General features: G+C 41.4%; 4 protein-coding genes across 5 annotated transcripts; 3 read left to right on the forward strand and 1 right to left on the reverse strand.

Moving 5' to 3' along the window:
• The first annotated feature begins 1,154 nt into the window (after positions 1 to 1,154).
• Positions 1,155 to 8,285, forward strand: rhbdl2 (rhomboid, veinlet-like 2 (Drosophila)). Its single transcript, XM_047599939.1, has 8 exons — positions 1,155 to 1,558; positions 3,067 to 3,316; positions 4,909 to 5,063; positions 5,908 to 6,020; positions 6,120 to 6,220; positions 6,720 to 6,780; positions 6,861 to 6,922; positions 7,323 to 8,285. The coding sequence occupies exons 2-8, from the start codon at positions 3,080 to 3,082 to the stop codon at positions 7,500 to 7,502; spliced, it is 909 nt and encodes a 302-aa protein (XP_047455895.1). The 5' UTR covers positions 1,155 to 1,558; positions 3,067 to 3,079; the 3' UTR covers positions 7,503 to 8,285.
• Positions 8,286 to 9,862: 1,577 nt separating this feature from the next.
• Positions 9,863 to 12,120, forward strand: gja9a (gap junction protein alpha 9a). Of its 2 annotated transcripts, none has more exons than XM_047597851.1 (2): positions 9,863 to 10,051; positions 10,437 to 12,120. In XM_047597851.1, exons 1-2 carry the CDS (start codon positions 9,999 to 10,001, stop codon positions 11,935 to 11,937), a joined length of 1,554 nt encoding a protein of 517 aa, XP_047453807.1. In that variant the 5' UTR covers positions 9,863 to 9,998; the 3' UTR covers positions 11,938 to 12,120. The 2 variants fall into 2 exon arrangements, with proteins under 2 accessions (XP_047453807.1, XP_047453808.1); XM_047597852.1 differs by having other exon boundaries at positions 9,882 to 10,302.
• Positions 12,121 to 12,651: 531 nt separating this feature from the next.
• LOC125016400 (c-Myc-binding protein-like) lies at positions 12,652 to 15,713 on the reverse strand. The gene is made up of 5 exons (XM_047598880.1): positions 15,544 to 15,713; positions 15,081 to 15,153; positions 14,252 to 14,300; positions 13,961 to 14,090; positions 12,652 to 13,137 (listed from the first exon to the last, which is right to left on the reverse strand). Exons 1-5 carry the CDS (start codon positions 15,556 to 15,558, stop codon positions 13,090 to 13,092), a joined length of 315 nt encoding a protein of 104 aa, XP_047454836.1. The 5' UTR covers positions 15,559 to 15,713; the 3' UTR covers positions 12,652 to 13,089.
• Positions 15,714 to 16,307: 594 nt separating this feature from the next.
• On the forward strand, positions 16,308 to 26,855 carry rragca (Ras-related GTP binding Ca). Its single transcript, XM_047598879.1, has 7 exons — positions 16,308 to 16,705; positions 18,655 to 18,858; positions 21,394 to 21,593; positions 24,029 to 24,143; positions 24,893 to 25,035; positions 25,410 to 25,558; positions 26,622 to 26,855. Exons 1-7 carry the CDS (start codon positions 16,523 to 16,525, stop codon positions 26,774 to 26,776), a joined length of 1,149 nt encoding a protein of 382 aa, XP_047454835.1. The 5' UTR covers positions 16,308 to 16,522; the 3' UTR covers positions 26,777 to 26,855.
• The last annotated feature ends 1,116 nt before the right edge of the window (positions 26,856 to 27,971 follow it).

The following is a 27,971-nucleotide window of genomic DNA, read 5'->3' on the forward strand; positions in this document are numbered from 1 at the left end:
GAGAATGATTGGGATGTGAAGAGAGGTATACAGGAGGATGACTACTCGTGGATAAGGTTGGTAAGGAGTAAAAATAAATAAACGAATCCTGCAGTGCTGCCATTTACTGAAAATTTTAAGACATGACGTCCCTGAGCCGCAAAGAAAAATGGACAGGGCTTTAGTAGATGTCCATATAAGTAGGACTCAACGTCTTGCCAGGAGGGAAGTGGTGAAGCCTGGTATGTGGGACAGTAAGGAACTAATAAGTGAAAAGTGATCGGACTCCAAATAAAAAGCAATACTAGGGTACGTCTTCAGCAGGGAATCAAAAACTTGTCACAAAATGATGAAACCAGTTATCAGAACGGCCATCACTCTGTCTGACGTCTTATAGTAGAAAAGGATACGGAAAATGACTGTTCTGTATACTTTCAAAACTCCTAAAAAATATATTTCAGTTCCTTAACAACCCTACTTACTTTTATTGTTTTATGTTTGGGATTATTCATTTACTTGGTTTATTTATTGTGCGCTGCTTCCTTTATTCATTTGTGCCATTTGAACCACATTTTTTAAAATTAAATAACACTTTATTTATCCCCCAAGAGGAACGTCAGATGGTCCAGCAGCAGGGCAAAGCAGTTGGCTTTAAAAAAAATAAAATAAAAGGAAAAACACAACAACATTAACATCAACATTATTACCAAGTTGCTGTACCAAACTTAAAGCTACCAAGGTTTTTTTAATCAAAATATTTGTGACCTGAGTTACCTTTTGAATAGGATAATTCAGATTAAACATTTTCCGGTTTAAATCAATGTAGATATGATTTAGTATTTTTCCCCACGGTAATCCGCAATGTACTGTTTGCCCTGTTCTTAACCGTGGAGTGTAGTGCCACCTTGCGGCAGACGTTACGAAACTGCAGCTTTATTATTATTATTGTTATTATTAGAGTTGCACTTAACTGAATTGGACTCATTGTATTGGTGTCCTGTATTATATTCGCCAACGTTTGATCAAATCACGCCTTTTCTGGACTGTGCGTGTGCGTGTGTGTGTGTGTGTGTGTGTGTGTGTGTACTTGTACAGAGGGGGGTTTTGGTGGGAGCGCTCGAGGATCTTCCGCGCTGTGACGTCACGGAGCTCAGGTGTGGCTCGGGGAAACAGGTAGCCAGTTTTTTTTTGTTGTTGTTGTTTGTTTCTCTTACTGGCAAACGGCAGCCTCCAGAGACGGACCGAGGGCGCTTCTACTGTAACCGGGGGGAGGCATCGCTGGTTTGTTTGGTCTGAGGAAGGAAGTCTCCTGCAGGAAAAAGCAATGAAAGGCCTATAATTATCACTCCGAGTGCTTTCTGTTTTTTTTTTCTTCCCCTCGATCTCACTGGGACGGTTCAGCGTGGAGAAGAAGAACAAGGCTCCGGGGGCTTGTCTGAGAACATGGAGGGATTGTGTTGAATTTTTGAAGCCGAAGAAGAGCCTGTGCTGTTTGTGTTGCGAGTAAATTAAGTGGGATCAATATTTATGCGTTTGGGAGCGCTTGGAGCCACCGGCACGCTTCTTGTTGGAGGTTGAGGTGAGTAGGCTGAACAACTCCAAATGTTGATTTTGTATAGCTTCAGGACAAAAAGGGGCCTTAATTATTTGAGACTGCTGTTTGTCACCAACCGCAAAATCAGAAAAATCAACAGCAACGCCCAACAAACAGGAAACGTGACTATACTGAAATACTACCGGCCAAACTGGAGCCGCTCAAGACGGAGTTTCACATTTAAAGTAGTTTAGTTGCACAATGAGTTCAACAAAGACGCGCCTTCCTCTCATTCAAATGCAGCAACATAAAGTAGGCATCTGAGAAATCATTTGTGGTGAGCATTAAAAAGAAATTACACACTTCAATACAATAAAAGAGCCCTGGTTAATTTTGTTCCACTTAGTGCCCCGTAACAATTACAGACAATGTCTCATTTTCTGTTTCGTGTTATTTAATCCCACCCCCGCCCCACAAACAAATGTTATTTTATTATGTCTACGCTCACTCCTATTCTCTCCTGTGTACACCGTCTGCTACTGCAAATTCTCCCACTGTGCCATAAATGAGAAGGATTATTTCATCTTATCTTGTGTTTTTAAAAACCCAGCTATATGTGTGTCTGTATTTGATGTTGTTTACAGGCCTCATTATATGACAGAAGTATTTATAATATTTATTAACTTATGCTTGGTTCCTCTAAACTAAAAGAGAAATAATAGTTTTTTTTTTAAATGGATAAAATGACAGCAGACCTGATCAGACGAGAGACTTTTGATTAAGTTATTACAGTTGTGTACAATACAGTAAAAACAAATGTGAGAAAAATAAAAAATAGTGAATAAAGGTGACATGGAGGTGAGATGCTGTGGAGAAAGTTTGAACTTCTTCACGACTGCAGAACTGAATGAGAATTGGTAGTGGCTGCTCAGTGTATTAGTTATAGAATAATAAAATTTTTTTTTTAAAAAAGTATGAGCTATTGTAGTTAGGTTTAGGGACCAAAGAGGCGTCAGATACCAGTTACTGACAGGTAGTTTGATCATATGTGTCATAGATGGATGATTGAAGGGATTTCCCTGGGCCCCTGGATCAGTGCCTCTTTAAGATGAGGGCACTTGATGGGTGTTGTATTGTTGGAAAGTTAATCAAAGTACAACAAAGACAAGTAAAATAACCGTAAGCAAGATACAAATTAACCACAAACGGATGCAAAATGAGAACAAAAGGTGCAAAATGACCAGAAACAAGTGAGAAATTAGGACAAAGTGATGCGAAAGGACAACAAAAAGACAAAATTTCCTCTAAATTCACAAAATGAATCCATAGAGATGCAACATGACCACAGCTGCATTAAAATAGATTAAAAAACCAGGAGCAGGAAGTAGGGGCCTTTCATTTGTCTCTGTCCGGGTGTCCATTCACCTCATATTGGAATAGTTCAAGTTTGTCAAGTATTGTCATTTAGGATATTTATCATGTCAGATTAGATCCAGAGCACATTACACTCTCATCCTAAACCGTCACGTTCTGATTTCCACCGGGCTCTGCAGGGCTGCAGCACCGATGGAGGACATCGACCTGGAGCGGGAGCAGGGCGAGGAGCACGAGCCGCTCCCCGTGGACAGGGATGGGAGGGAGTTCAGGAGCAAAGCGGACGAGGACAGTAACCTGGGATGCTGTGGGAAGTTCCAGCACGCCTTCTCCAAATTGCTGCTCCCAAAAGAGGCTCGAGAGACGTACCTGGAACGTGCCAACTGCTGCCCGCCGCCCATCTTCATCATCCTCATCAGTATTGGAGAGGTAGAGTGGGCCTGCCCTTCATGGCTATGACACACATACTGCGGGAGTTCTGGGGCAGTCAATATGGATTCTGCGGGCTCGTTATGAAACATGCAGCCTATATTTGGCATATATGCCACCCCAGTTTAATTACTGTATAGATTTATTGTTAGTGTTTGTGGTAGAGCGCATATCGAGGGGCGAGCGACGGAAGGCTGGACGTGATATTGTTTAATATTGACATTATATCTGACAGCGGTATTTAAAATTTCCACAATGTCTAGCTCTAAACTGAGCTGCTCCGGCACAGCTACGACTATTCATCCCTCCACTCTCTGTTTTGTCTGGCTCCTGCACCGCCTCCTCTCAATGTCCTGATTCATGGAGTGCAGTCGCCATTGGCAGGCTGAGGGCAACGTTTTCACGAGGAGCAGCTTCAGGATAGGCTGAGTGTGTAAACAGAGAGCCGCCGTGCCTTTTACCCTTCATGTAAATAAATATGTCCAGTGGAATGTGGACCAGTGAGTGATTTGTTAAAAAGGGATATAAAATCTCATTTTCTCCCATAGCTACGGTGCCCTTATTAAAGTGCCATGGCCTTTATTAATGGTTAAAAGGTCCTGGTAAGTGGTCACATGAGTTGTGAACAGCTAAAGTACAAGAGATGTTCAGTTTATTCTGTGTACAGATCAATAAATGCACTTTCAGCTACAGATTGGCCACCGCTGTTACACTTGAAGTCCTCCATTTTGCATTTCTAGGCAGTACATAAACATAATGTCTCCTTATCTCCACTGTAAGTGCTTCTTATTATATTTGTAACATAACTCCTCCTGTGTATGTGGCTCTATAAACAGCTCAATAACGTAAAAGCCCTTCAAATGACCACATATGCTCTTACAACTACGGTTCTAAATCACACATTAAATGCCTCTTCTGTTGTCTCCGTGAAATAGACAATACTTTAAAGATACAATATATATTTTCAGATGTTCACAGTGGAATAGTTGATTATACGACGTGGATCATGAATATCATGAACACTGGCAGCTCCAATATGGGTATTGCTCTTTATATTAAACAAATTATATTGCACCGAGGAAAACTGGACTGTAGGCATTGCAGCATTAGGGCAGAGAAAAGATTTATCATTAAAAATGTTGGTGATAAATATCCCTCCGAGGCTTTAGACTTTTGCATAAGTCTGCTGTTTGTCCTGTTAAACCGTGTTGGTATCAGAGCTGGTGTGAATGCTGTTGCTTCACTCCTTCTTATCAGCAGCCCGCTCCCACGCGGGAACTAACAGCGCACTCTCTCTGTAGCTCGGGCGCTTATTGGCAGTCCATTTGAATGTCCATGAACACTTTTATAGCCTTGTGGAAACAAGCGGCCAACTGCTGAGGGAAGCTTTCGTGGGAGTCACCGTGGTGGGAGACATGTCTTAATAAAGCAAACCTCAACATGTGCGTCTGACCCACTCCACCCATTGTTGTTTTCGCAGCTGTTTTGGATTTAACTTCCCCTCTGATGTATTTTCCACAGTATTTCGGGGATTACAGTAACTGACCTCATACATGAAACCTAATCCAGTGTCCACTGTTGTCCTTCATCAGTTGGCGGTTTTCATCTACTACGCCGTGTGGAAGCCTTCCCAGAACCAACAGTGGATGACCCTGGATGAAGGCATCTGGAATAGCCCACTAACGTACAAGCCGGAGTGCAGGCAGCAAGCATGGCGCTTCATCTCCTACATGTTTGTCCATGCAGGGTAAGCGTGGGCTTTTGAACACCTTAATTACATGACATATCTTCAGTCAGCGTCACTCTTTATGGCGGAGCTGCAGTAAAAGATCAGTTTGATGAGGCTCGTTCTGTTTGTGTTTCGCTTGGTGCTGTCAGACACGTTCCCTGAGCGTTGTGGTTTTGACATTGTGACTGGTGTGCCCTTTGCTGCATTACTTCAAGATGTGTATTACTTCATGATGTTTATTTTTAGCTGACTCAACAGTAGCTTTAGCAAATCAGTCCCACAAAGGTTAGCTAAGTTCTCGAGAGGTGCGTAGAAGTCAGGGAGTTTTTCTGTGAATTGCCGGCGCGTCTGTAAAAATGACGTGTCCAGTGTAGCAGCTAACCAAAAGAGGAAAAAAAAAATTTAAATCATGAGCGCTTAGGCCACAGCAACACCAAACATCATGACGACACAGGACAGATGTGTTAGAAAACAGGAAGACCGGTCACATTCTCACGACTCAAATTCTCACCAATCTGAAAACAGGATATTTTCTTATAGGATAAGGCCGGTTGTTTTGTCACTGTCAACAGAGCCTGTGAATGAGGACCTTGTTCCTCTTTACTGTGACTTTGGGCTCTGTAAGTTACTTTGACTCAATCCACATATTCTATTCATAACGTTGAAGGTGTAGGAGTCTGAGAACAGCACCGAGCAAACGCACTTTTTAACCCATTACTGTTTTATTTAGACAATTTATTAAGCAGGGTTGAGCACCAATGATTTAGAATAAGAGAAGGACCGACTTATTTATGATTTGTATGGCATTTATCATTTATCATTTATCATGCTAAATCAACAGATGCTTCTTTCTCCTCTCTAGTGTGGAGCACATAGTGGGAAACCTGGTGATGCAGCTAATGCTGGGCATCCCGTTGGAAATGGTCCACAAGGGATTTGAAGTGGGAATGGTTTACCTCGCCGGTGTCATCGTAGGTCAGCATCCCCCTCCTTTCAAGGCTAAGCTCAGCTAGCTGTTACGTGTTTATAAGTGGTTTTTCCTGTTTGTGTTAAAGCTGGTAATTTGTCCCTCAGGCTCTTTGGCCAGCTCCATCTTTGATCCCCTCAGTGCCTTGGTGGGAGCTTCAGGAGGCGTTTATGCTCTAATTGGAGGGTATTTCATGAATGCAGTGGTGGTAAGGTTGTCGTTTGTGTGCTTCATTTTTTTCTGAGCAGGGTTTTGGGTTCAGACTGTGACTTGGAAACAGATCTTAAGCATTGTTGAGATTGTAACAGTCACTATGCTGCTGTAACCGTACTAGTTTCGTATTTCTTAGTGTTTTATACATTAGTATACAGTAAATAAAATCTAACACAGGAGAAACAGAGAAAAAAAAACACAAAATGAAGGAAGGTATATACGGTATCTGTCCTTTATTATGTACATTTATTTTGATTTGTACAGTAGTGGGCTTATTTAGAGCGGTTCAGCCACACCCAGGGAGCCAGTTGGGGGTACGTCAGCCATTGAAGACCAGTGGTCTTAAGACCCCAAATATATGTATATATACATATATTTCTGAGTTTTTGTTATTATTCTAGAAGTCATTTATTTAGTGTGAGGAACTTCTTAACACACTGAGTTAAGTTATATCAGTATTGGTATTTACATCTGGTGACTGTTCCCCATCGTAGAATTTCCGAGAGATGATTCCTCTCCTTGGAGTATTTCGTATCCTCGTCATCGTGATCATTGGTAGGTTGGACTTCGTGTTTTTTTTTTCCCCCTCATTTGTTATTTTTGTGACTTTTCATCACTGTTCTATTTTTTTCCAGTGGGCACAGATGTTGGATTTGCCTTCTACAGAAGATTTGTCAGTCACGAGGAAGGTTTACAGGTATGATTTCACTTCTTCTCACACAACAATGGAGACAAACGAACAGGTGAAAGTATCAAGGCACAAAAAGAGCCTCTATGCACCCAATTCAGCTCACCTCCCCCATGCTTAGAGTGCTTGTTGAATGTTTTTTTTTTTTTTTTTGCATGTGGCTACAGATCAGTTGCTCTTGTTAGGACTTGATTGCCCAAGCATATGCATTCCTCACTATAATGGTACATTCTAAGGAATTACATAGAACCTTGTCCCTAAAAACGTCAACCCTCCGTCGTTACTGATACTGAGTTTTGGGTGATAAACCGGTCCAGCCAGTTTCTTGAGTCACATTTCAGCGAGGTTGGGTGACAGCACTGGAAGGTCTATGTTCTACTGAGCTCTAAAAGCTGACTTTTTCCCTTAGGTGTCCTTCGTGGCTCATTTTGGAGGAATCGTGGCCGGGATGACCATCGGCTACGTCTTCTTCAGCGCCTATAACCAAAAGCTGCTTAAAGACCCGCGTTTCTGGCTTTGTATCATAGTCTTTATAGCCTTTATCATATTTGCTGTGCTTTTCAACATCTTCCTTTCTCCAGCACCGTGAAGCTACACTCATTTTTTTCACAGTAATATCTGTGGGTCACTCAGGAAGCAGATTTTTAACAAACCGAGTTGCTTGTCAGGGACTTTTTAAATGCTGTACACAGGGTTTTCTTTTCAATCAATGTTGTATTTTTCTTTTTCTAGGGCTGAATTTGTGAGTGTAAGGTGCCTCTTGCATTTTTACGTGCAGCATCACAGACATTTTAGATGAATATGAAAGGAGATTCATTTTAAACACAAGTCACCTATATCACTGATCCAGTTTTTATTGCTTTGTGTGCTTTGTTTGCTTTTCACATTTTGTCTTACTGTACTGTACACGACTGTCAGGAAATTATTGAACACTGGTGGTATTTCATGTAATTTTCTTGGAGAGAAAACAGAGTAACTTTGTGTTGTTGCAAGATTTCAGTTGAATCATCAATGACTCTCATTGACTTCTAGTATTCATAAAATGTGCCTTTCATGTTATGAATTCCTCCGCCCCATGAAAACTAGACATTTCATGTTAATATCACATTAAGTAACGATATATCACCTGGTTGATACTTTCCGATAACCTTTCTTATCTGTAGAGACGTATTCAAATTTAAGTTGTAGTCTAATGGGGGTATTTCTTTGTTATTTAAGTGTATAAAGGGAAACTTTTTAATATCAAATGTGACACTAGTTGTCTGAAACGCTCATGTTACAGATTTCTGGGGACCAAAGACCAAACACAGACCTGCTACACTTTCAGCATTTCCACTACAAATTATTTTTAATAAAGTCACACATTTTTTAATAAAGTTTAATCTGTCATGTTTAAATCTGAAGAAACTACAAGAAATGACTGATTTTGTCAGATGATTGCACAAATACTTGTAAGGGTTTGCATTTTGGTGCAACCCGGGACTCATTGCAGCTGTGTGGCAGCAAGCCCTTTCCAAACTCAGCTTGATTTGCCATGTGGGTTCATTTCAGGTACTCTGGTTTCCTCCCACCTCCAAAGACATGCTTGTTACTTGGTGATTCTGAATTGAACGTATGTGTGAGTATGAATGGTTGTCTGTCCCTTTCTCTGTGTTAGCCTCGCAATAGACTGGTGACCTGTCCAGGGTTTACCCCGCTCGATGACGGCTGGGACAGGCTCCCACAACCATAGTTAGACGAGACATCTACAAGGAATTAGCTCTCGTTTAACCCGTCCTAGTGAGCAAATAAAGCAGCAGGCAGCCACACAAGGTGCCCACAGAACTGGCAGCTCCCTATGCATTATTTTCACAATGGTGAATATGTAGTTTCATGCCAAATAATATTTTAAGAATCCAAATCCTGAATAACACATTGCGTAGCCACAAAAGGTCCTGATCAGGAGAATGTAAAGATTCACCAGATGCTGGTGAACATCTTTTACTCCATAGGTACTGGTTCCTAAAAACTGAAGTCTTAACCTACTCACTGATGTGAATATACTGTTGAGTGCTGCTTATGTAAGTGCTGACTGACATGATCAGAAGATATAGGAAAAGGGAAATTGACAGGATTTTCCCTAGCATGACCCTCTGTACCCTAATGTGTTTGTACCAGACTGATTGAATCAATCCTGCTCTGCTGTGCAGAAACAAGGTATTTCAGGTCAAAGGGGAAAAAGTTCCAAGTGAAATATTTAGGCTGTTTCTGGGGTCGGATGTGTCACATGAGCAGCTGTAATATCAGATTACAGAAATTATGAGAAGATCAGAGATTATCAAAAAATAAAAGAAGCATGTGCATCACCTACACAGGCATTTAAGCTATTTAGATTTGACCAATATATTGGGATAGATGTGTGTGTTGTGTTGTGTAAATGACATAAAATAATGTGCCATGTGAATGATAAGTTAATTACATTCAGAGAGGTGCAGTAGAGTATGAAATCGGACTCAGTGACTCATTGATCACTTCGCTATAGCTGAAAACTATTGACTGGACAAGGCATGTGTGGATAACTGACTGGTATTGATAACAGGGAGATTACAACCAACGTCCTGTTCATTTGGATGTATGGAGCAAACACACTCCCACAATCGCATGCTAACAGATTTGGGGCATAAAATCTGGATTTAAAAAGCACATAGCTACTGCTCTGACCCACATGAACCATCACACAAATGCTTATTTAGCACCTGAAATACTGTTTTGGGTGAAGGTAAAAAAAACTGATTTACGTTGTTACACCTTTGAAAACAATACACAAAAATGTGCTCTGACCTGCAAAATTTGATGTCAATATCCGCGTTACAACCTGTTACAACCCCATCGCTGTGAGGCCATGAGCTAAATGCATCAGTCAAGCCATCGCTATCGACTTTCCTCTGGTTGGCGCTGGCAGCCTCCCCTCAGCAGCTCTGTTGTTCCCACTTTGTTTCTGGCAACGCTGCAGCTGTGGCGGGTCACTGAAGTTTAGGTGATGTGCAGGGATTTGTGGAGGACACTAACGATTTTTAAAACTTTTTGGTGACTACGTCAGGGCTGCATGACCCGAGGAGATTTATGTCACCACCGGCAGTCAGTCCATGCCGCCGCAAGGTAAATAGACCTCACTTCAACGGGACTCTGCCCTGTGATATAAAATGGCGATGCTGAGAGGAAGGTTTTGAGAGGGAGGTTTTGTTGAAGCAAAGCGGGACCGCTGAGCGCACAGGGAACATATCTTCTGATACTCTGAAGTCCTCTTCGTCTACTTCTAATATATCTTACTGCAAATATGTGACGTGGTCAATTCTTACGTCAACTTTTCTTTTTGTTAGTGATATATTTAATTTTTTTCCAGTTTAGAGGTACTGTATTTTCTTGATTTTGCTTAGTTATGCTATGTGCCATGTGCCTTTTTAATTTCCTTCGAACATTTACGTTTCATTTCGGGATATTTTCTCACGTGTCTCTGTTAATGATTTTATTCATTATTTTATAGTCATAATGGCAGAGTGAAGATGGGTGACTGGAACTTTCTCGGGGGGATTTTGGAGGAGGTGCATATCCATTCCACCATGGTAGGCAAAATCTGGCTTACCATCCTGTTCATCTTCCGAATGCTGGTCCTCGGGGTGGCGGCCGAGGACGTGTGGAACGACGAGCAGGCGGAATTTATATGCAACACCGAACAGCCTGGATGCAGGAACGTGTGCTATGACCTCGCTTTCCCAATCTCCCTCATCCGCTACTGGGTGCTGCAGGTCATTTTCGTGTCGTCGCCCTCGCTGGTTTACATGGGCCACGCTCTCTACAGGCTCCGGGCTCTGGAGAAGGAGCGGCAGAAGAAGAAAGCTCTGCTGCGAAGGGAGCTTGAGTTGGTCGATGTGGAGCTGGCAGAAGTCAGGAAGAGGATTGAGCGTGAAATGAAACAGCTCGATCAGGGAAAGCTCAACAAACCTCCTCTGAGGGGCTCTCTGCTGCGTACCTACGTGGCTCACATCATCACGCGCTCTATTGTGGAAGTGGTCTTCATGTCCGGCCAGTACATCCTTTACGGTTTTCACCTGTACCCGCTCTTCAAATGTGAGCGGGATCCTTGTCCCAACGCTGTAGACTGCTACGTTTCCAGGCCGACAGAGAAAAGTGTGTTCATGGCGTTCATGCAATGCATTGCTGCGATCTCCCTCTTCCTTAACATCTTGGAGATCATTCATCTGGGCTACAAAGAGATAAAGGCAGGCATACTGGCCTTCTACCCTTACTTGAGAGACGACAGGGATGAGCTTGATGACTACTACGCCAACAGGAGTAAAAAAGAATCCGTTGTGCAAATCGGCACCAGCGCAGGCCGGAAGGCAACGGTCGCCTCTGTCCCAAATGACTACAACCTTTTGATGGAGCGAGTGCAGGGCACAAATGTGTACCCAAGCCTCATCAAGCCTTCAACGTTTCTACCTCTGCAGGGCCAGCTGTGCACTCCACAGGATCTGGATGATTCCAGATGTTCAGCTCAAAGCCCTCCGGATTGCCAATACACCTCAAATACGAACGAGCCCTGCTCACCGTGCTGCGAGTCTCTCTCTGATCCAAAGCAAGAGCCGGAGGAGTTTTTACACCCGCCCCAACACGGTAAGAAGGATGACAGCAGCGACAGAGGGAGCACAGACTCTCCCAAATGCCTGCAGACGGCACCTCACCCTTCTTCCTACCCCACGTTGCCAGTAAGCGCATCAAGGCGGCCGTGGAAGGCCCACGGCTCATCCAAATGCTCCATAGTGTTGGAAGGCAAGAGTTCTGACACGGATTCTTACGGAGGTCCAAAGGCCCGCAGTGGACTTCCAAGCACCCGAACGCAGTCAAAAGCCCAAAGCCGGCCCTCCAGCCCGGAGTCGGACGACTGCAGCTCAGGATCCAGGAACAACCAGCGGCCACCTTCCTCCAACTGCAAAGCCTCAATTACAAGTAATGCAAGTAGCAGACGGGCAGACCTGCAAATCTGAACTTCAACTGTTTCCTCATCTGAATTACTGCCACACAGTGTGACCTACGCGTGAAGTTTGATTTTACTGGCGTTTCTACATGAACATTTGTCGATATTTTAGTTTGGTTTACAAGATGTAGCAGTTCAATCTAATGAATGCGGCATCTCACACCCAAGTAACTCACATTTATATTTGCTTTTACACGTACGGCTGACACAAATACAGGTACTTTTTTCCATCATTAACTAAACTTCTGCTCAGCAGGATGATGTTTCGCTGACAAATTCCAAGCATATAAAAATGTTGATTAGTATATTTGTACCAGAGTAGTACGAAACAACAGATACCTTTAAAGATTCTTTTGTCTAAAACACAAACTAGTGTCTCACTGTATCCACTGAACGCTGTCATTAGATTTCTGTGCATATCAATAAGCAGCTAACACCGTCCTCGCTAGCATCTACACTGTTCTGTCTTGTTTTTTAAGTTTTTAATGTTTATTCCCAATGTTATTAATGTAAATGATTAAATGTAGTATAAAACAAAGAGGATTTATTTTGTGTTTTTTGATTTTGTTAGTCCTACCACCAGGTTTCTTGCTGAAGGGGATTTTGTTCATTTTGTCAAGTATCAACGTGATTCATTCATCATATCCTTTCAACAAAAGGCCCGATCCATTGTTGCTGTTCCTTAAGCAGCGACACAACGATTAACAACACTGACTACAAGATGTTACTTTACTAGTGATTTATTTTTGAACTTTTTTACAATGGTGGACTTACACCTTGGGAATGAAGTGCATCTTAGTCACACTCACAATGAGAAGACTGTGTTCTTTCAGCTAGACAACAAAATAAAACTAGCAGTTTAGTGAGATCTTATTTTCTCACACATGGCCCTCAAAAAAATAAGCTTGTCCAGTCATGTACGTGGGCACTTTCTAGGTTTAAAGCGATACTAAAGACTGAGTGAACAAGAAAAATATATTTACCATACATACACACACGCAGAGAATAAGTTAGATTTTAAGAGAGTATAAACAAAATTTACAAAACAAAAAAACAGCACAGCTACATGACAAACCTTTCACTTAAGACCGTTTCTGTTAAATTTAAAGTGATAGTAATATAAACAAATCATTCATTTGTCAAATCAAAGTGCCGCTGGGGTTTAGTTAGCTGTGCCTCCATCTTCTGATGCAGGTTCATAGTGCTGCAGCTAGAGAGAAAGAACGAGAGAGAAAAAGCCCTTTCCTGTTAGTGCTATTATTATCTTTTGGGAGTTCCTTTTCTATTTGCACAACACGATAAAAATACAACACTATCTTTTCAGATGTATTTCAACAAAGCGTAGCTGTCTACCTCTGTCCTCATAACAACTGTTCACAATGAGGAGGAGGTGATATATCAGTGAGGTTTGTTTGCTCCTTCTTCTCACTGTGCAGTTTTAAACTGCGTTGTTATTGTCTACCGCCAACCCCACTAAACATATTCTCATTACAGCTACAGTTAGTCGGAAACAACAGAAAGAAAAATGGAAATGCACTCCATGAATAAAAACTGTCCCACAACTGCTTTCTCTTAAAGCACGATTGTTGCAAACCACCCACAAACATGTTAAACTGTGTGGAGTAGTAGTAATTAGAATGGACAGGGTATTTATGATAATTTATAGTGTGATTTATATATACAGTCATGATTGATTGCTCCTTGTTGGTGTGTTTTTCTGCTTGTTCTGAAATCAAAAATCTTTTGTTTTCCTTTTTTATTTAGCAGGTTGAAACTCACTCATCCACAATACGTCTTTCCATCGTCTGTAATGAAACTCTCATTCAAAAATTTAACACTCAAACGAGCTAAACTCATTTATGCAAAGTATAAATAATACTGGAGGATCAGTGCCCCCTTGTGGTGGGTGTTCATGACTGGAAAGTACATTAGAGTTGTCTAACTGTCTTTTATTAAGTTGTATTTAAGCTCCTTAACGGTTTGTTTTATGAAATTCCAGAAAACATTTGTGATAAGAGCTACTGAAAGCTTACCCTGGTCTTGAGGTCTTTGTTCTCTTCAGCCAGACGTGCACACCTCTGCCTCAGGTCAATCACCTCCTGCTGCAGAGCCTCTGTTTCTGCTGACATCTGGCCAACAGCTCCGAGGTGCTGCTTGACAAATCTGGAAGGAGCTGGTCAAAGAATCTACAGCACATGAACGTTTTCTCTAACATGTCTAACATTATTTTGTTCAGGCGAGTGAGTGGGGGACATGAACCTCGGTCAGACTTTCAACCTGCTTAAAATGAACCACACAGTCGTGTTGCGTGTTTAGAAGGATACTCCAGAGCATTGTTGGGCCTTTCCTGTTGTTCATACAAAGACACCAGAACTAAAATCCAGGAGAAGAAAGGAGTTCATTAAAATTTATGAACAAATCTGGTACTGACACTCACTGCTCCACAAACTCTTTGTTTTCAGTAATTATTCTTTGATTTAGTACTTAGTATTTTTCCTGTCATTGTCAATGCCTGTCAAAACTACTATTCTCATCAATCACACTCATTAAATCTATAGTTTTTACTAAGGAAAATCTCTGTTTTCCACTAAATTGTAACCTTTTGTACCTTAAAGTTAGTAGAGATGTTGCTAAAGCTGGAGGAATACCTGATTTCCATGCTCCATACTTAGGGTGTACGTGCTGATTAACAACATTTTAATTAGGAACATGCATGGGATAAGAACAAAAACCTGTGGACATGCAGGACTCTAAGTCTTGTTCACCTAGTCTTTAATATTGGTAATTATTTACTGATTTAATATTTATGCACTTTTTTTATTAGAATAAACTTAATGAAGTTGAAAAGTAGATCAGTACAGAAATTTGACATATTTTTAAAACACAGAACTTTGCATGACAAAAGCATGAAATATTGTTAAAAATATTATTATTACTTTGTATTATTAAGGTGTAAGTAGTAAGACTCTGTCTTGCACTGATTAGTAAGACAATTTGGAGGTATGTTTGATAACGATGGTGTTGGTTACTCAATTCAGATTCCTGACAGAAAATGACCTATTTTTGCAATCGGCTTGACGTCTCTTCTGTCTGGATTTATTTGACTGTTTCTGCAAAGTAAATATTCTTAATAGTCATAAATGATTGCTCTACCACTTGTTAGGCTGTCAACAACACCAGCTTTCTCCAAGTATCTCCGAAATTGTTCCTTCTTGGAATCTGAAGCCTGTTGGAGGAAGAGGAAAAGACAGCCATTTTATTACGAAAACACCAACAACCTGTCAGCTCTACCGTAAACATTTAGATAAGTAAATAAAAAAGACTGGCAAGCAGAAAAGCAGCAGTAACTGAAAGTGTTTTATTGACATTATCTTATGCGTTCCCAAATCTGGCTTATGCATAAACATTTCCAGGCCCCTATCATTACGAAAGCAAAACAGGAGCCGTTCCAGGTGGTCAGAGCACCTCCTAATCAACTCAATTAAATAAATAAATAAATAAATACACAAACTCCAAGGAGCTTCCTGGCTAGCTAACGTTAGCTAGCTCACAGTTACTGGACGCTTTCTCAAAGAACATAAAAATACCATAAAGCAGAAGCTGCAACCACACTTACTCTATAATGTGCCATGATTAATACTGCTTGTAAAGTTGACTTCCTTCTTTTGGTGTCCTGTCTGATATCACAGAAGCTAGTTTTGTTATGCAGATAATCGCCGGCTGGCAAAAAGTTAACTTTCGTTTATCTCTCAAACAGCCGGTCTGTTGTACTCGATGCTGCCTTCAGGTGCCTCTGGTAAAAAAAAATAAGAACATATGTAATAACAAGCACTGGCTGCTGGTTTAGTTAAGACCGCTTAGCTGCGGATATAGACATCCATATATATAGATCACCATATTATATACTGTAAGTCTTTGCATCTTTGCCTCCTTTTCTCTGTACACAATGCCCATCTAACATATTTTGTAAACTACGCCGTTGCTTTCTTTCTTGCGATTGAAGTTATGAATTCCTATATTTTAGAATAACATGAAGGTCGCACCTTTTCCTCTTGGTAAATTGTCTCGCGCCATCTGCTGTTGGCGGTGCGGTAACTGCCTACTCTCTGCTCAGTTAACAGAATTTTAACAGAATTTATTAAATGTCATTTTTTCACAGCAAATTAAATGCACGACCATTGTATTATTGTCGGGACCCAGAACTGTTTTAACGATTTCTGATTAAAGTGTTTATTGGCTTTTCATTCGAGTGATAGGTCACAAAACAAGTCCGAGCACCGAGTCAGGTGACAGCGACGGAACCTTACAGGAGTGACAGGTCGCTCGACCAATCATGTTGCGGATTGTAATCCGGCCAGCGAATCAGAATAAAGGGGTGGGACCAAATGGCGAGTTTTTTTTTCAAGGCAGAGGAAATCCTTAGGAAATGTGTGGGATCACGCTCTGCGTTTCCAAGTAGCCTGAGCGTTATTGACAGTTTATTTTAATTTCGTGACGGCAGTTTGCTGTGCCTACACAACGTCCGGTCCAAACACGGGTGTGGTGGCCGACAACTAAAGGGGGGGAATAGGGGAAGCGACCGTCGTTAGGTCAAAATGTCGATTCAGTACGAGGTGGAACAGCTGGCTGACAGCTACGGGGTTGCGGACTCGTTCCCCAAAGATTTCGGGTATGGCGAAGAGGAGGCCGACATCGAGGACAGCCCGGCGCCGTCCGACAGCAAACCCAGAATCCTGCTCATGGGTTTGAGGAGGAGTGGGAAATCGTCGATACAGAAGGTAAGGAGATCTTAAAAGTGTTAGCATTTGGAGGCTAGCGCCGCCTTCCCTCTGCTTCACGCCACTAAATGGGACGATAGCCAAAATGTCGCAAGTGATGATGGCCACTCACTAGCACATATGATGTCCAGCTACACGAGAGTGGAAGGGCTGAGTTAGATAATAAAAATAACTAATGATCACTTAGCTAACGTTAGTGTAGCCGCAGCAGTGAATTATTAACCATGTGAACAGAGACGATCTGTGGACACACAGCATGTGACTGTTTGGTTAACAACTCGTCCAACACGCCAAATATATCTTAGTCCCACCCAGCATCGAGGCACAGGGCAGGTCTGATGTGTGCTCTATCACATGTCAGCAAACCAAGCCACACCTTTCATTCTGCAAACCACAACAATTGGTTTTAAATCAGTGCAGCGCTTGCAGCTCTGGCCGGCCAGCTTCAGGGAGAGGAATCTAACCCACCCACTGTGCAGAGAGCATGTCCCCAGCCACCCCAGTGAGTCCAGGGCTTCACCCAGAGAGTTAAAGCCACCCAGTTCCACAACACAAGTCATCTAGTGATCACTTTACATAGGAGGTCGGCACAGAGACTGCAGAGAGGTTGTAAATGACCAGGGGGCAAATGTTGAAATTGAAATAACCAAGAAGTTTGCTGACATTGTGGTGATCTTTATTTAACTAAAACTTTTTTAATTGACTTCGTCCCTATCTTGTCACTTACTGATTAAAAAAAAAAAACCCTCATGCACTTTTTGTGGCCACTCAATTTCCTCTTAAATCTTCACCCTTTACTCCTTTAAATGTGTGTAGATGGTCGAGAACATAACAACACGACGCTCTTAAAGTTATCAAATTGAAAAAACCAGTGCATGCAGGGCCTCTGCGACTTTTATGAGTCCCTTGATGTGTTTGACGCTGCTTTGAATTCCTCCTATAGACGTTTAGCTGCCTCAGAATACGATTCTTCAAGTCGGTCACTTTCAGACCGGCCCTGTGTCTGAATAATAGATGAGATGCTGTCTTGCCTTGCGTGATATTTTATTATTTATGTAAAAAAAAAATTGTGGGGAAGTAGAATCAGACCGGATATAGCATCACATGCCATGAGACTTTTCCAACAAACGGAAGTAAGGACTTGCCTTTTTTCTGTGTTAGGTGTATTTCTACATACTTGTATAGTGTTAGCTATAATCCCCGTGTCCTAAAGTCCAAGATTAGTGTTGGCCTGTAAGCCTGTAGTTTGCCTAGAAATACATGTGATTCGGCTTTTTGCCGGTTCATCAGCCTGTGACCTCAGTAGCCCACACGAGGGTCGGCTACATTATCAGCATATTGTGTTTTACGTGTCACAGTATTTATCAGTACAGGATTGATTAACACAGAGCTGCAGTTCAATTTACAGCTGCCAGTTTACTGTCTGCGGTTTGAAAGCAGCTGAAAAGTGCTGAGTGGAGTGATGTGTGTTGCATCAGATGAGGGAATCTGCAGAGTTTTGCCCTTTTCCCTCTCGTTCGACATGTGATGTCCGGATGATATCCTCACGCTGCAGTCATGCCATAAAATACAGTCCTGTTGGGATGATATGTGAAAAATACAATGATTTCCATAAAGTCAGTTTTGCAAAACACAACATGTTGTAAGATAGCTGTTTGCAATACATAGCAAACTGCGTAACATATGAAGAAAACCTTCAAAACACTTCCTCTATAGCTCATATTCTATATATGTTATATAAGTTTTAAGTCTATATAATTGCCAATGTTCCCATTATTTTACAGGCAAATGGGATTAAGAGGTAGAACTGTATGTAGACATATTCGACAAATTTTAGTAATTTAACATACATTAAAACAGATTTAAAAAAAACAAAAACAAATTTTCTCTCCAATTATTTCCCGTTTCTGTCTATGCTGTCCTTCTGAACTATGTAATTCTGTTTTCAGGTGGTGTTCCACAAAATGTCTCCCAATGAAACCTTGTTTTTGGAGAGCACCAACAAGATCTACAAAGACGACATCTCCAGCAGCTCTTTCGTCAACTTCCAGATCTGGGATTTCCCCGGCCAAGTTGACTTCTTTGATCCCACCTTTGACTACGAGATGATCTTCAGAGGAACCGGGGCATTGATATTTGTCATTGACGCTCAGGTAAAGACCGGAAATTGGTTTGCCCCTGCACTTTTTTCACTTTTAGTAATGCATTCTACTTGTGGATCAAATGGTGGCCAGCACACCTCTGGGAGCTGTGTTTGAAGCCCCTTTTGCTCGATGTGAAAGGGTCGACCCAGGTCAACGACCTGGCAATCGACCCGGGATTTTATCGGCTCGACGCGGCTTCGATGTGAACAGGAATGCTGCGTTAACCCAGGTTTTTCCCTCTGATGTTGAAGTATTTGCCTGTTACGTTCTGATTTTGTCACTCATGGCCTGACAGACTGTGTCATTGTAGAAGCTTCGGCTCAAAAACAAGTTTTGGTCTACTCCCATGAAGACTGATCTCTGAAGGGTTAGGACTTTGTTTATTTTTTTCAGTCAAACAAATCAAATGTGTTGTTGCACGATCATTAATGAAAGCACATAGGTGAATTAGCTCATAGGGAAATTGCACCGATTATGGAATGCATGTTTGACTGTATTTATATACAGCTTGTATAGTGATCTCCCACACTTTTTTAACAATCACGGCAGCACTCTGCATCCGAGGAGAAGAGGAGATTTGGTGGCAGATATTGGGCTTTGTGCAGGACACAGTGATTTATTCAAATATCAGCAGTCTTTTAAAAAGAACAGACATTTGACCGGTCCATTCTTCAGGTCATCAACAAACTGAAAGCATTAAAAAACTACACCATGCCCCCCATTGTGTACCTGCAACATATGTGATAACGTATGAGGGAGGATAAAACAGGCACGCAGCTCTCACAGCGTTGGGTCCGACCTAGGACTTCTGTCAATGTCAAAGTATGCCAAAGGCGAGTCCTGGGTCTGAAAATGCCATTGCTAATGCCAAGGATTTTTGAGGTGAAAGCAGTATTAGCTACCTAGCAGAATGACACACACAACATAGGCTATTTTTTGGAAAGTTATTACAATTATTTGCCAAAGCGGTTATGTGCGTGCAATTTACTAATTTTACTTGATTTTATTTGATTCAATATTAATTCAATATTAACCTTGTTGCATGATCGTGAGAAAAAGTCGAGCAGAGGATGTTATGAATTGATATCAGATCTTTCAAATTAAGATTAAGTTGTATTGGAAAATAGATTAATTTTATTTTAACACCAAGCCCATACAGCGTTCAGCTTTCTTTTTGGTGGCTATAACACACTCTGTACGTTTAAATACATGTGGAAAAAAAATATTAAATTATTATTATCTAAATGATTACTGGATAACTTAAACACACGTAAACACTGTGTTACTATGAGTTGTCCTTAAACGACTAAGACACCCAGATAATGCGAATGGAAAATGATTTTCACCAGCATTACGCCTTAATCAGAGTTAAACGCCCGTGCTCCACAACTGCTGCACTAGCCTATGACCCCAGAACATCATCCCAAAAAAAGCTGGTCGCAGAAGAAGAAGGAGAAAGAACCACCTGAGCAGCAGCATCTCAGAAACTCCCAGACATGAGTATTTTTGGAAAGATGACTGTTAGGTACAGTTTGACACATATTGCCACCTAGTGTGGAGGAGGAGGACATGTTGCCGTCAATTATTCGATTTTCTCCGTTGCATGTGAACTGGGACAGGGACCGCATTCAGAAAGTTGAATTTTGAGCATAGCTCAATGAAGCTGCGCATGTAAACGCACTGATTGTGTTGCAGTTCATTGCTTAGCTTCTGTACCTCTTGTCTGCTTCTCCAAATTGGAAGCACCCTCAGCATCTGCTGTAAATAACACACTGACTGCGGGTAAGAGCTCCATAAGATTCCCACTTCTAGGAAACCCAACTGCTCCTTTAAGGTGAAACTGGTCACCTATTGAAAATCAATATTTTGCAGTCCTCAGTGATAATTTAAGCCAAGGCAGAAGTACATTTCAACCCCTGAGAGTGAACTCACTGATGAACAACCAGAGTGACTCAGATAAAAGTCAATTACATGTCATGGCTTTTATGCTAATACTTTCCACATGACCCTGAGTGCTTTGAAGAAGTGCGATACAAGCCGTAACAGATCTGATTGCAGGGTTTGTTTGCACTTGAGCTGCATCAGATTGAATTTGTTTCACCAGATGATCACAGTCAGAGTGCTATGAGAGGAGACTTGTTAGCTGTTTTGGAAGACAATGCAGAGGTACATTTCCTCATACCTGGTATAAAAACGACAACAATTTACTTGTGACTCTGTACAACAGCTGGAGTGTCACTGTCACACCTGCAGTGGGAAGTGCATCTAGATTTTCCTGTTCATTTTGTTTGTGGGAATTTGTGTTTACACAGAAGCTTGAGTCAAAGTTAAAGCCGTGTTGAGATATTCAGCCTGTCTGTTTTAAGTTAAACCTAATCTGATTCTAGTTTTCCAGATATATGCAGCTTATTGTTTATCATGCAACGTTATGTCTCCAGTGCTAACACAAGTCACCTGTGTGAATGAATGCACAGAAGAAAACCTTGATCTAAAACTGTGTAAATAGTGTCTGAGTCTGTGAATATCTCTTTGTCTTTTTTGCAGGATGACTATGTGGAGGCTCTTGGCAGGCTACATCTCACCGTGTCACGAGCCTACAGAGTCAACCCAGAGATCAACTTTGAAGTGTTTATACATAAAGTGGACGGCTTGTCAGACGATCACAAGATCGAAACCCAGAGAGACATCCATCAGAGGGCCAACGATGACCTGGCAGACGCTAGCTTAGAGAAGCTGCATCTCAGGTACATACGAAAATGATTACGAAAGTCTACAAAGTGAATAATGGTTTGATAACACACATGAATATCCAACTGCAGCAAAGGGGTCAGTCAATAAAAGACCTGTTATAGGAGTCAAAGAGCCCTGAGGCTTACAAACCATGCACCAACAAATCACGGCCTCACCAAACACCAGTACTGGGTTTTGACTCAGAGCACAGTGTATTAAACACTCACAGTAATGTGACTGTTTTGTATAACACATTAATCCAGATCTCATGAAGAACACAGACTTAAAAAAGAGCTGTAGCAGGTTGGTACAGCAGCTGAGTCATGCCGGGTCATGGCTTTCTTCATTCACTCTATTCTACATCCAGAGATACTTTTTTTAACTTGATGAAATGCTGCACAGTTTTTAGACCTGCTTTGATTTCTCTTAACATTTGAGCAACGCAGCACCAAAGACAGATAAACGATCTCTTTCTGCGCATCCCTGCCATGGAGCCATTCGAATTATATGGAGCCTTGACAGCAGTTGAACCTCAGTAATGATGAGAGTCATGACTGTGTATCACATTTAGCTGAAGAAAAGCAGCGTGTTTCATGCTGGGGCCCTCTCCTTACTCCTTAACTTAACACTGATCTCACTGAAACCATCACGACTGTTGAAAAAAGAAAGTTTTTCATGCACAATTCATCACAATTGTGTGTTTTTTTTAACCTATTATGTTCTGTTAGATAAATGAGGTGTTAACTTTAATAGATAGCTCATCTCATGTCACCTCATCTGCTGTGCAATGCTACACAATGTGTATTCCCTTATTAACAGTTAAGGTCCCTCTACCTGCCTTGTTTAATTCCAGTAGACCTCATGTATAAGATGTTGTACAAGGAAGTAGTTTAGATATTTGTACCACAGTTGCTTAGTTAAAAACAATAATTCAGTTTTTGTCAGTTGAACGAGCACAGTGTTTCCCCATCACAGAGGTGTAAACATGTCAGCTAATCACACCTTCAACCCTTTTAAGCTTTTTTTTTTTAAAGAGAACATCGTGCTGCATTCAAGAAGCCTCTAACTGTCCAGCTGTTCGTCACATCAGTGTGAACCTGAGGCTTTTAACTTGTGATTTAATCTCTAGTTTTTTAATTGTCATTGACGCTCATTCTGCAGCTCAACCCCAGTAGCTACTGAATGCCGTGGCAGTAGTTGCTAGTTATGTTTGCAGTTTCCTCTGTTCCATACACAAAAGCTTGTGCTGTGCTACATAACCGGCATACTTTCAGTGTTACTGTGAGATTCCTCTTTGACCTTCTAATGAAGAAATGGTGACCTGTGCTTCAGATAGCAGAGCCTCTGGATTCCAGGCTCCAAAGACATGTTTTAGATGGAAGGAGGGCTAAAGTGCACATCAGCTGTTTGACTCCCGTTCCTAATTCTCAGAGTACAGAGTTCATATCATGATACGTTGTTTTTTGAAGAAAATATTGACAATTTGTACACACATAGACACAGCTATACAAAAGTTAATCACTACACTGTTGTAACTTAAAGGAATAATTTAATATGAGCATGTTTGAGCCATTTACACTATAAACTGGAAAGGTTTTGGATCTGGAAACACTGATTGTAATCGGTTATGTGACTAATTGAGTCATAGATAAATAAATAAATCAAGAACAGAGCTGAAAGAATAATAATCTTTGCAGTTTTAATTGTTGGATAATTTTTTGACACCTTTGTTAAAGCCTCTAGGCTGAAGTTCATCAAGAAATAACAAATTAATGTCAGATTTTGTTGCAACTCTGATAAATAAATAAATAAATAAATAAATAAAAATGATTGTATTAATTGCCTGACTGTGACACACTGTGTGTAAATGTGTTGTGCAGCACATTAAACAAGCCGTCACGGCCGAGCCCGGTCAGCTGTGCAGCCCTGTTGTTGATATGAAGGCTGCGTTGGCACGCGCTGCTCTGTGTTTTATGCGGGGGGAGATGGTTGTTTATTCTGGTTGGACAGCCTGAGCGGTCCTGGATATACGGTGGAGCTGAGAGCTTTTTTTCCTTGTGGCTCTCTGCTGCTTTCTTCACTGTAATGCATTGTAAAGTTGATCTTGTGCCAAGTGTACACAGGCAGTTCCATTTGGCTCAAACCACTGCTTTCTCAGACGCTACATTATATTTATATACCCCAATAACTACAAAGTCCATAAGTCATGTGTCTCTGGTTTTGTGGCAGACGTATGAAGAGCGTTTTTGTGCCAAGTTGACATTTTGTTCTGTCCTCGTGCTTTTTACGTCTGAATCAGGCCCTAACTCTTTCAGTCAAACTTCTTTTGCTTCAGTTAGTCATGCGAGCTTGTGACTATCTGTATTTTTACCTGGTTTCATATGAATTTTGAGGAAGTGAGACGTGTCCCCTGTAAGTAACTCGCTTCCTTTTTGTCCATCTCATTCAGCTTTTACTTGACGAGTATTTATGACCACTCCATCTTCGAGGCCTTCAGCAAAGTGGTGCAGAAGCTCATTCCTCAGCTCCCCACCTTGGAGAACCTCCTAAATATCTTCATTTCTGTAAGTACAACTCGTTGTGTAACTTTGTCACCGACAGCGTGATTTATGTGCGACAGCCGTCGTGATGTGAGTCACTGCCCTCCCTGAAGCCACATTGTTTGGCAGTTCCTCCAACGTCCTTACAGCCATTTTAATATACGTTTCCGTCCTGCCCTCCATCTTTTCACGGCGTACAGGAAATTTAAATCACAAACCCTGCAAGTCATACATTTGTAACTTTATTAGATGTATTCCATCCAAACTATTCTAATGAGTCAGGTTGACTTAAATAACTTCAAAAAGAACTGCTAAATAACTGAGAGACCATGAACAGCATCTCAAACTATTTCAACATAGACCTTTTAAACCTATTGAAACCTTAATTTAGTAGCTGTTGTGTTAGCTGACCTCTACTGGGCACTGAGTTTGTATTCACATGCCCCAAAACATTAATCAGAATGCAGCAGGTAATGCAGCAATTCTTTTGTAATATAGAGTCCCTCTTTAAAGTATTTGCACCAAAAGTCAGTCAAAACAACAGATGTTTTCTAGAGTGGCTGAAGGAATGAAAGTGGAAGCCTGTATTAAGATGAGAAGAGATGAGAAATCCTCTACTGGTGGGAAAAGGTGCTGCATCGTAAATTAGCGGTATATTTACTTTCTAAACATCTTTGGAGTTTATTTCATGTGAAAGCAGCGATTGATTATAGAGCCGTGTTATAGCTGCCTCCTTCCTCACCGTTGTCCGTTTGTCTTGTGGTCGCTGACAGAATTCAGGGATAGAGAAGGCCTTTCTGTTCGACGTGGTCAGTAAGATCTACATAGCCACGGACAGCTCTCCTGTAGACATGCAGTCCTACGAACTGTGCTGCGACATGATTGATGTAGTTATCGACGTCTCCTGCATCTATGGGTAAGTGTGTTGTTTTTGTTGTTTGTTTGTATATTGGTAATGTACCAGAGAGGTTAGAGTTGAGTAATGAGGCTGCTCTCTGCTCTGATAAACATAAACTCTATAATAAGTCAATTAAAAACGTAGTCAGTGCCGTCTATAGAGTATATTTTGAACCAACTTTTTGTATAAATTTGCATAATAAACCCTGAAAATATTTTCTTCTGTAATTTCTTAATGCTTTAAGATATAGAGTTCAGCCACGTGTTTTTCTGAGGGTGCTCTCATTGAAGCATGAACTTAATTTACGCATAATTAATGACCTCATAGACAAGCTGCCATTTACTTCCCATTTTCCCACCTTGAACATCACGGTGTTTGTTGTGCCGCACTAGTCTGAGGGAGGATGGCAGCGGCAGCGCCTATGACAAGGAGTCCATGGCTATCATCAAGCTCAACAACACCACTGTGCTGTACCTGAAAGAGGTCACCAAGTTCCTGGCGCTTGTTTGCATCCTGAGAGAAGAAAGCTTCGAACGCAAAGGTAAGATGTCACAGAGACCTGAGATGCTCCATTTGGCCGATGGTGATTTCTTTCTTCCAGGTTTTTTCTAACCGATTACAGTGAAGTACATTTAAGAAATGGCGTTGACATATTCTTTCTTGAAACTTCTAGTATGAACCAAGCTCCAAAAACTTGAGATACACATCTCCATTGCTTATTTTGTACTTTGTTGCTTGGTTACGTCTGTCCTCTATCTGTCTGCTTCATGACAGCCACAAGCCAGATTTATGTTCTGCATCAGATCTATGTCACTGCTATGCCATATGATCTCTCTCCTATGCTGCACTCAACACGCTCCTTCCCAGAAATGGAGCTACACGTTGCGGCAACATGCTCCCAACAACTGTGATTGGTCGAAAATGTATTCTCTCATCCACGTCCTCCAGTGGCTGGATAAGCAAAGAGAACTCTCCCACGTCTTCCCTCCTTGTAGCTCTGCTGTGCTAAATGCTGTGTTATTTTCATAAAATCATTTAACAATACGGCAACATGAGCCGGTCAGTTTCATAATGACACAGAGAAACTTAACACAAATAAATGACAAGCTAGTATTAAGAGTTCAAATGTTTGAGAGGTTGGTGTGTTTTTCATACTTAAGAATTATATCACATTATAAGAGGTTATAACACAACGACAGCACAAAGTACAGCACAATATCTCTGAAATGCCACAATTTAGCACCGGGCTTTAAAGATGACAAACTTTGCATACATTTGTGTATGCAATTTTATTACAATATTCTTTCTCTTGATTATTATTTATTTATTTATTTATTTATTTTTAATTTATGGGAAACAGAATAGAATCTTTGTATATGTGCTGCATAATCATATATAGACAACTTCTTTCTTTGTCAGACTGTCAGTTGTTTCCCAAATAATAATCTTAACACTCATTCACATTATATCTATTAAATTTACTGTCACCAAATGTTACTTTGTCATATTTAAGCCATATTTTTATTGACATTGTTTGTAGAAATGATTATAAAGGAAGCCTTAACATGTTTGAAGTACTTAAAGCATCTCGTTTGCCTCTCCAGGATTAATAGACTACAACTTCCACTGTTTCCGGAAGGCCATCCATGAAGTATTCGAGGTGGGCGTTTCCACTCCACGTCCGGTGGGTCCACAGGCAGTGGGCTCGCCTTGCACCAAGGCGGTCGCCCTCAACGGCACGCCCCGCAACACTGTCTAGACACTGAGAGAAAGTAAAAAGTAAAAAGACGTTTAAAAAAAAAAAAAAGAGGGTGGAGGACAGGAATGATGGAGAAGGGCCAGGCAGCCTGTAGAAGAGAGACTACTAAACTGGGCCTCACCAGTGCGCCGAGAGACGCCTCGAGTGTGGGAACAGCACTGGAGCACGGAGGGATCAGGCTACGGTGGAAGGGAAATTCAGGCATTCGTTTCAGGTGAAAGCGAAACACTGTGTTGGCTGCCAGGGAGTCGAGAAAGCAAACCTGCACCCGGACAAGAAAAAGGTTCTGGATCTTTCTCTGGATTCCCTAGAGCAGTCGAAGGCTGTGATAATTAGCTGCTGGTTCCTCCATGTGAACAATGTGAGGAACCTTTGTTGTGACCTCTTCATGTATGGACGACTGTGATGTCAGTTGGAAGGATCCCGTCTAGTGATGAACCCTCTCCGACCACTTCTGTGCTGAATAAGGTGTTGGATGCGAACTGCTAGTCCTAACCCACACATGTTCAGAGATGGCCTTATGTAGATGAAGCTTGACTGCAGCACAAGCTTTCTCTCACCACCACTCACCTCACCCTACCTGAATGCTGCCCAGAACTTGCTTTTTGGTTTCACTTGTGAAGGGAAAACAAGGTTTCATGAGCAGACTGAAAAGGGATTGTGCTGTCCATCTGAATTGGTTGTGTGTGTGTGTGTGTGTGTGTGTGTGTGTGTGTGTGTGTGTGTGTGTGTGTGTGTGTGTGTGTGTGTGTGTGTGTGTGTGTGTGCGCGCGTGTGTGTAGGTATATATGTATGTAAGTATGTTTGAATGAGTGTGTCTCGATGAAAGGTTTTGATCAGATCCCAGACTGGGGACCTTGTCTGTACTCGTGAAGGTTCTTTACAGAAAGTGTATCTGTCCTTCTTATTGATAACAGTGGCTTAGCATAATTAAACTCTTTTCAATCTGTAAAAGTAACTTTTCTGAGTGTTTGCCATTGGAAATATAACTTTTTATTGGCTTTAAGTTTGGCTGGAAACTTGCAAAAGCACTGCCGTACTGATTAAATGAATAGGTTCAAATATGTCACTATTTAAAAGCCAAGAAAAATCTATGGAGTTTGGTTGAGGTATGGGCTTGATGGAAGGGTTCACCATCCAGATCTACTTTCTAAGACTTTATCATATAAACCGGTTGCAGCTTGCATGCATCTCC

This window comes from Mugil cephalus, chromosome 11, assembly GCF_022458985.1.
Source record: "Mugil cephalus isolate CIBA_MC_2020 chromosome 11, CIBA_Mcephalus_1.1, whole genome shotgun sequence".
In the NCBI taxonomy this organism is placed as follows: domain Eukaryota; kingdom Metazoa; phylum Chordata; class Actinopteri; order Mugiliformes; family Mugilidae; genus Mugil; species Mugil cephalus.

What these genes read in the sequence shown, in the direction of transcription:
- rhbdl2 (XM_047599939.1), top strand. Translation starts at nt 3,080, where the DNA reads ATGGAGGACATCGACCTGGAGCGGGAGCAGGGCGAGGAGCACGAGCCG. An exon ending in TCCTCATCAGTATTGGAGAG is followed by an intron (nt 3,317 to 4,908) that starts GTAGAGTGGGCC and finishes GTCCTTCATCAG; the next exon opens with TTGGCGGTTTTCATCTACTA. An exon ending in CCTCGTCATCGTGATCATTG is followed by an intron (nt 6,781 to 6,860) that starts GTAGGTTGGACT and finishes ATTTTTTTCCAG; the next exon opens with TGGGCACAGATGTTGGATTT.
- gja9a (XM_047597851.1), top strand. Translation starts at nt 9,999, where the DNA reads ATGACCCGAGGAGATTTATGTCACCACCGGCAGTCAGTCCATGCCGCC. An exon ending in TCAGTCCATGCCGCCGCAAG is followed by an intron (nt 10,052 to 10,436) that starts GTAAATAGACCT and finishes ATTATTTTATAG; the next exon opens with TCATAATGGCAGAGTGAAGA.
- LOC125016400 (XM_047598880.1), bottom strand. An exon ending in TGTTGACAGCCTAACAAGTG is followed by an intron (nt 14,301 to 15,080) that starts GTAGAGCAATCA and finishes CCTGGATTTTAG; the next exon opens with TTCTGGTGTCTTTGTATGAA. An exon ending in AGGCCCAACAATGCTCTGGA is followed by an intron (nt 14,091 to 14,251) that starts GTATCCTTCTAA and finishes AGCTCCTTCCAG; the next exon opens with ATTTGTCAAGCAGCACCTCG.
- rragca (XM_047598879.1), top strand. Translation starts at nt 16,523, where the DNA reads ATGTCGATTCAGTACGAGGTGGAACAGCTGGCTGACAGCTACGGGGTT. An exon ending in TATTTGTCATTGACGCTCAG is followed by an intron (nt 18,859 to 21,393) that starts GTAAAGACCGGA and finishes TCTTTTTTGCAG; the next exon opens with GATGACTATGTGGAGGCTCT. An exon ending in AGAAAGCTTCGAACGCAAAG is followed by an intron (nt 25,559 to 26,621) that starts GTAAGATGTCAC and finishes TTGCCTCTCCAG; the next exon opens with GATTAATAGACTACAACTTC.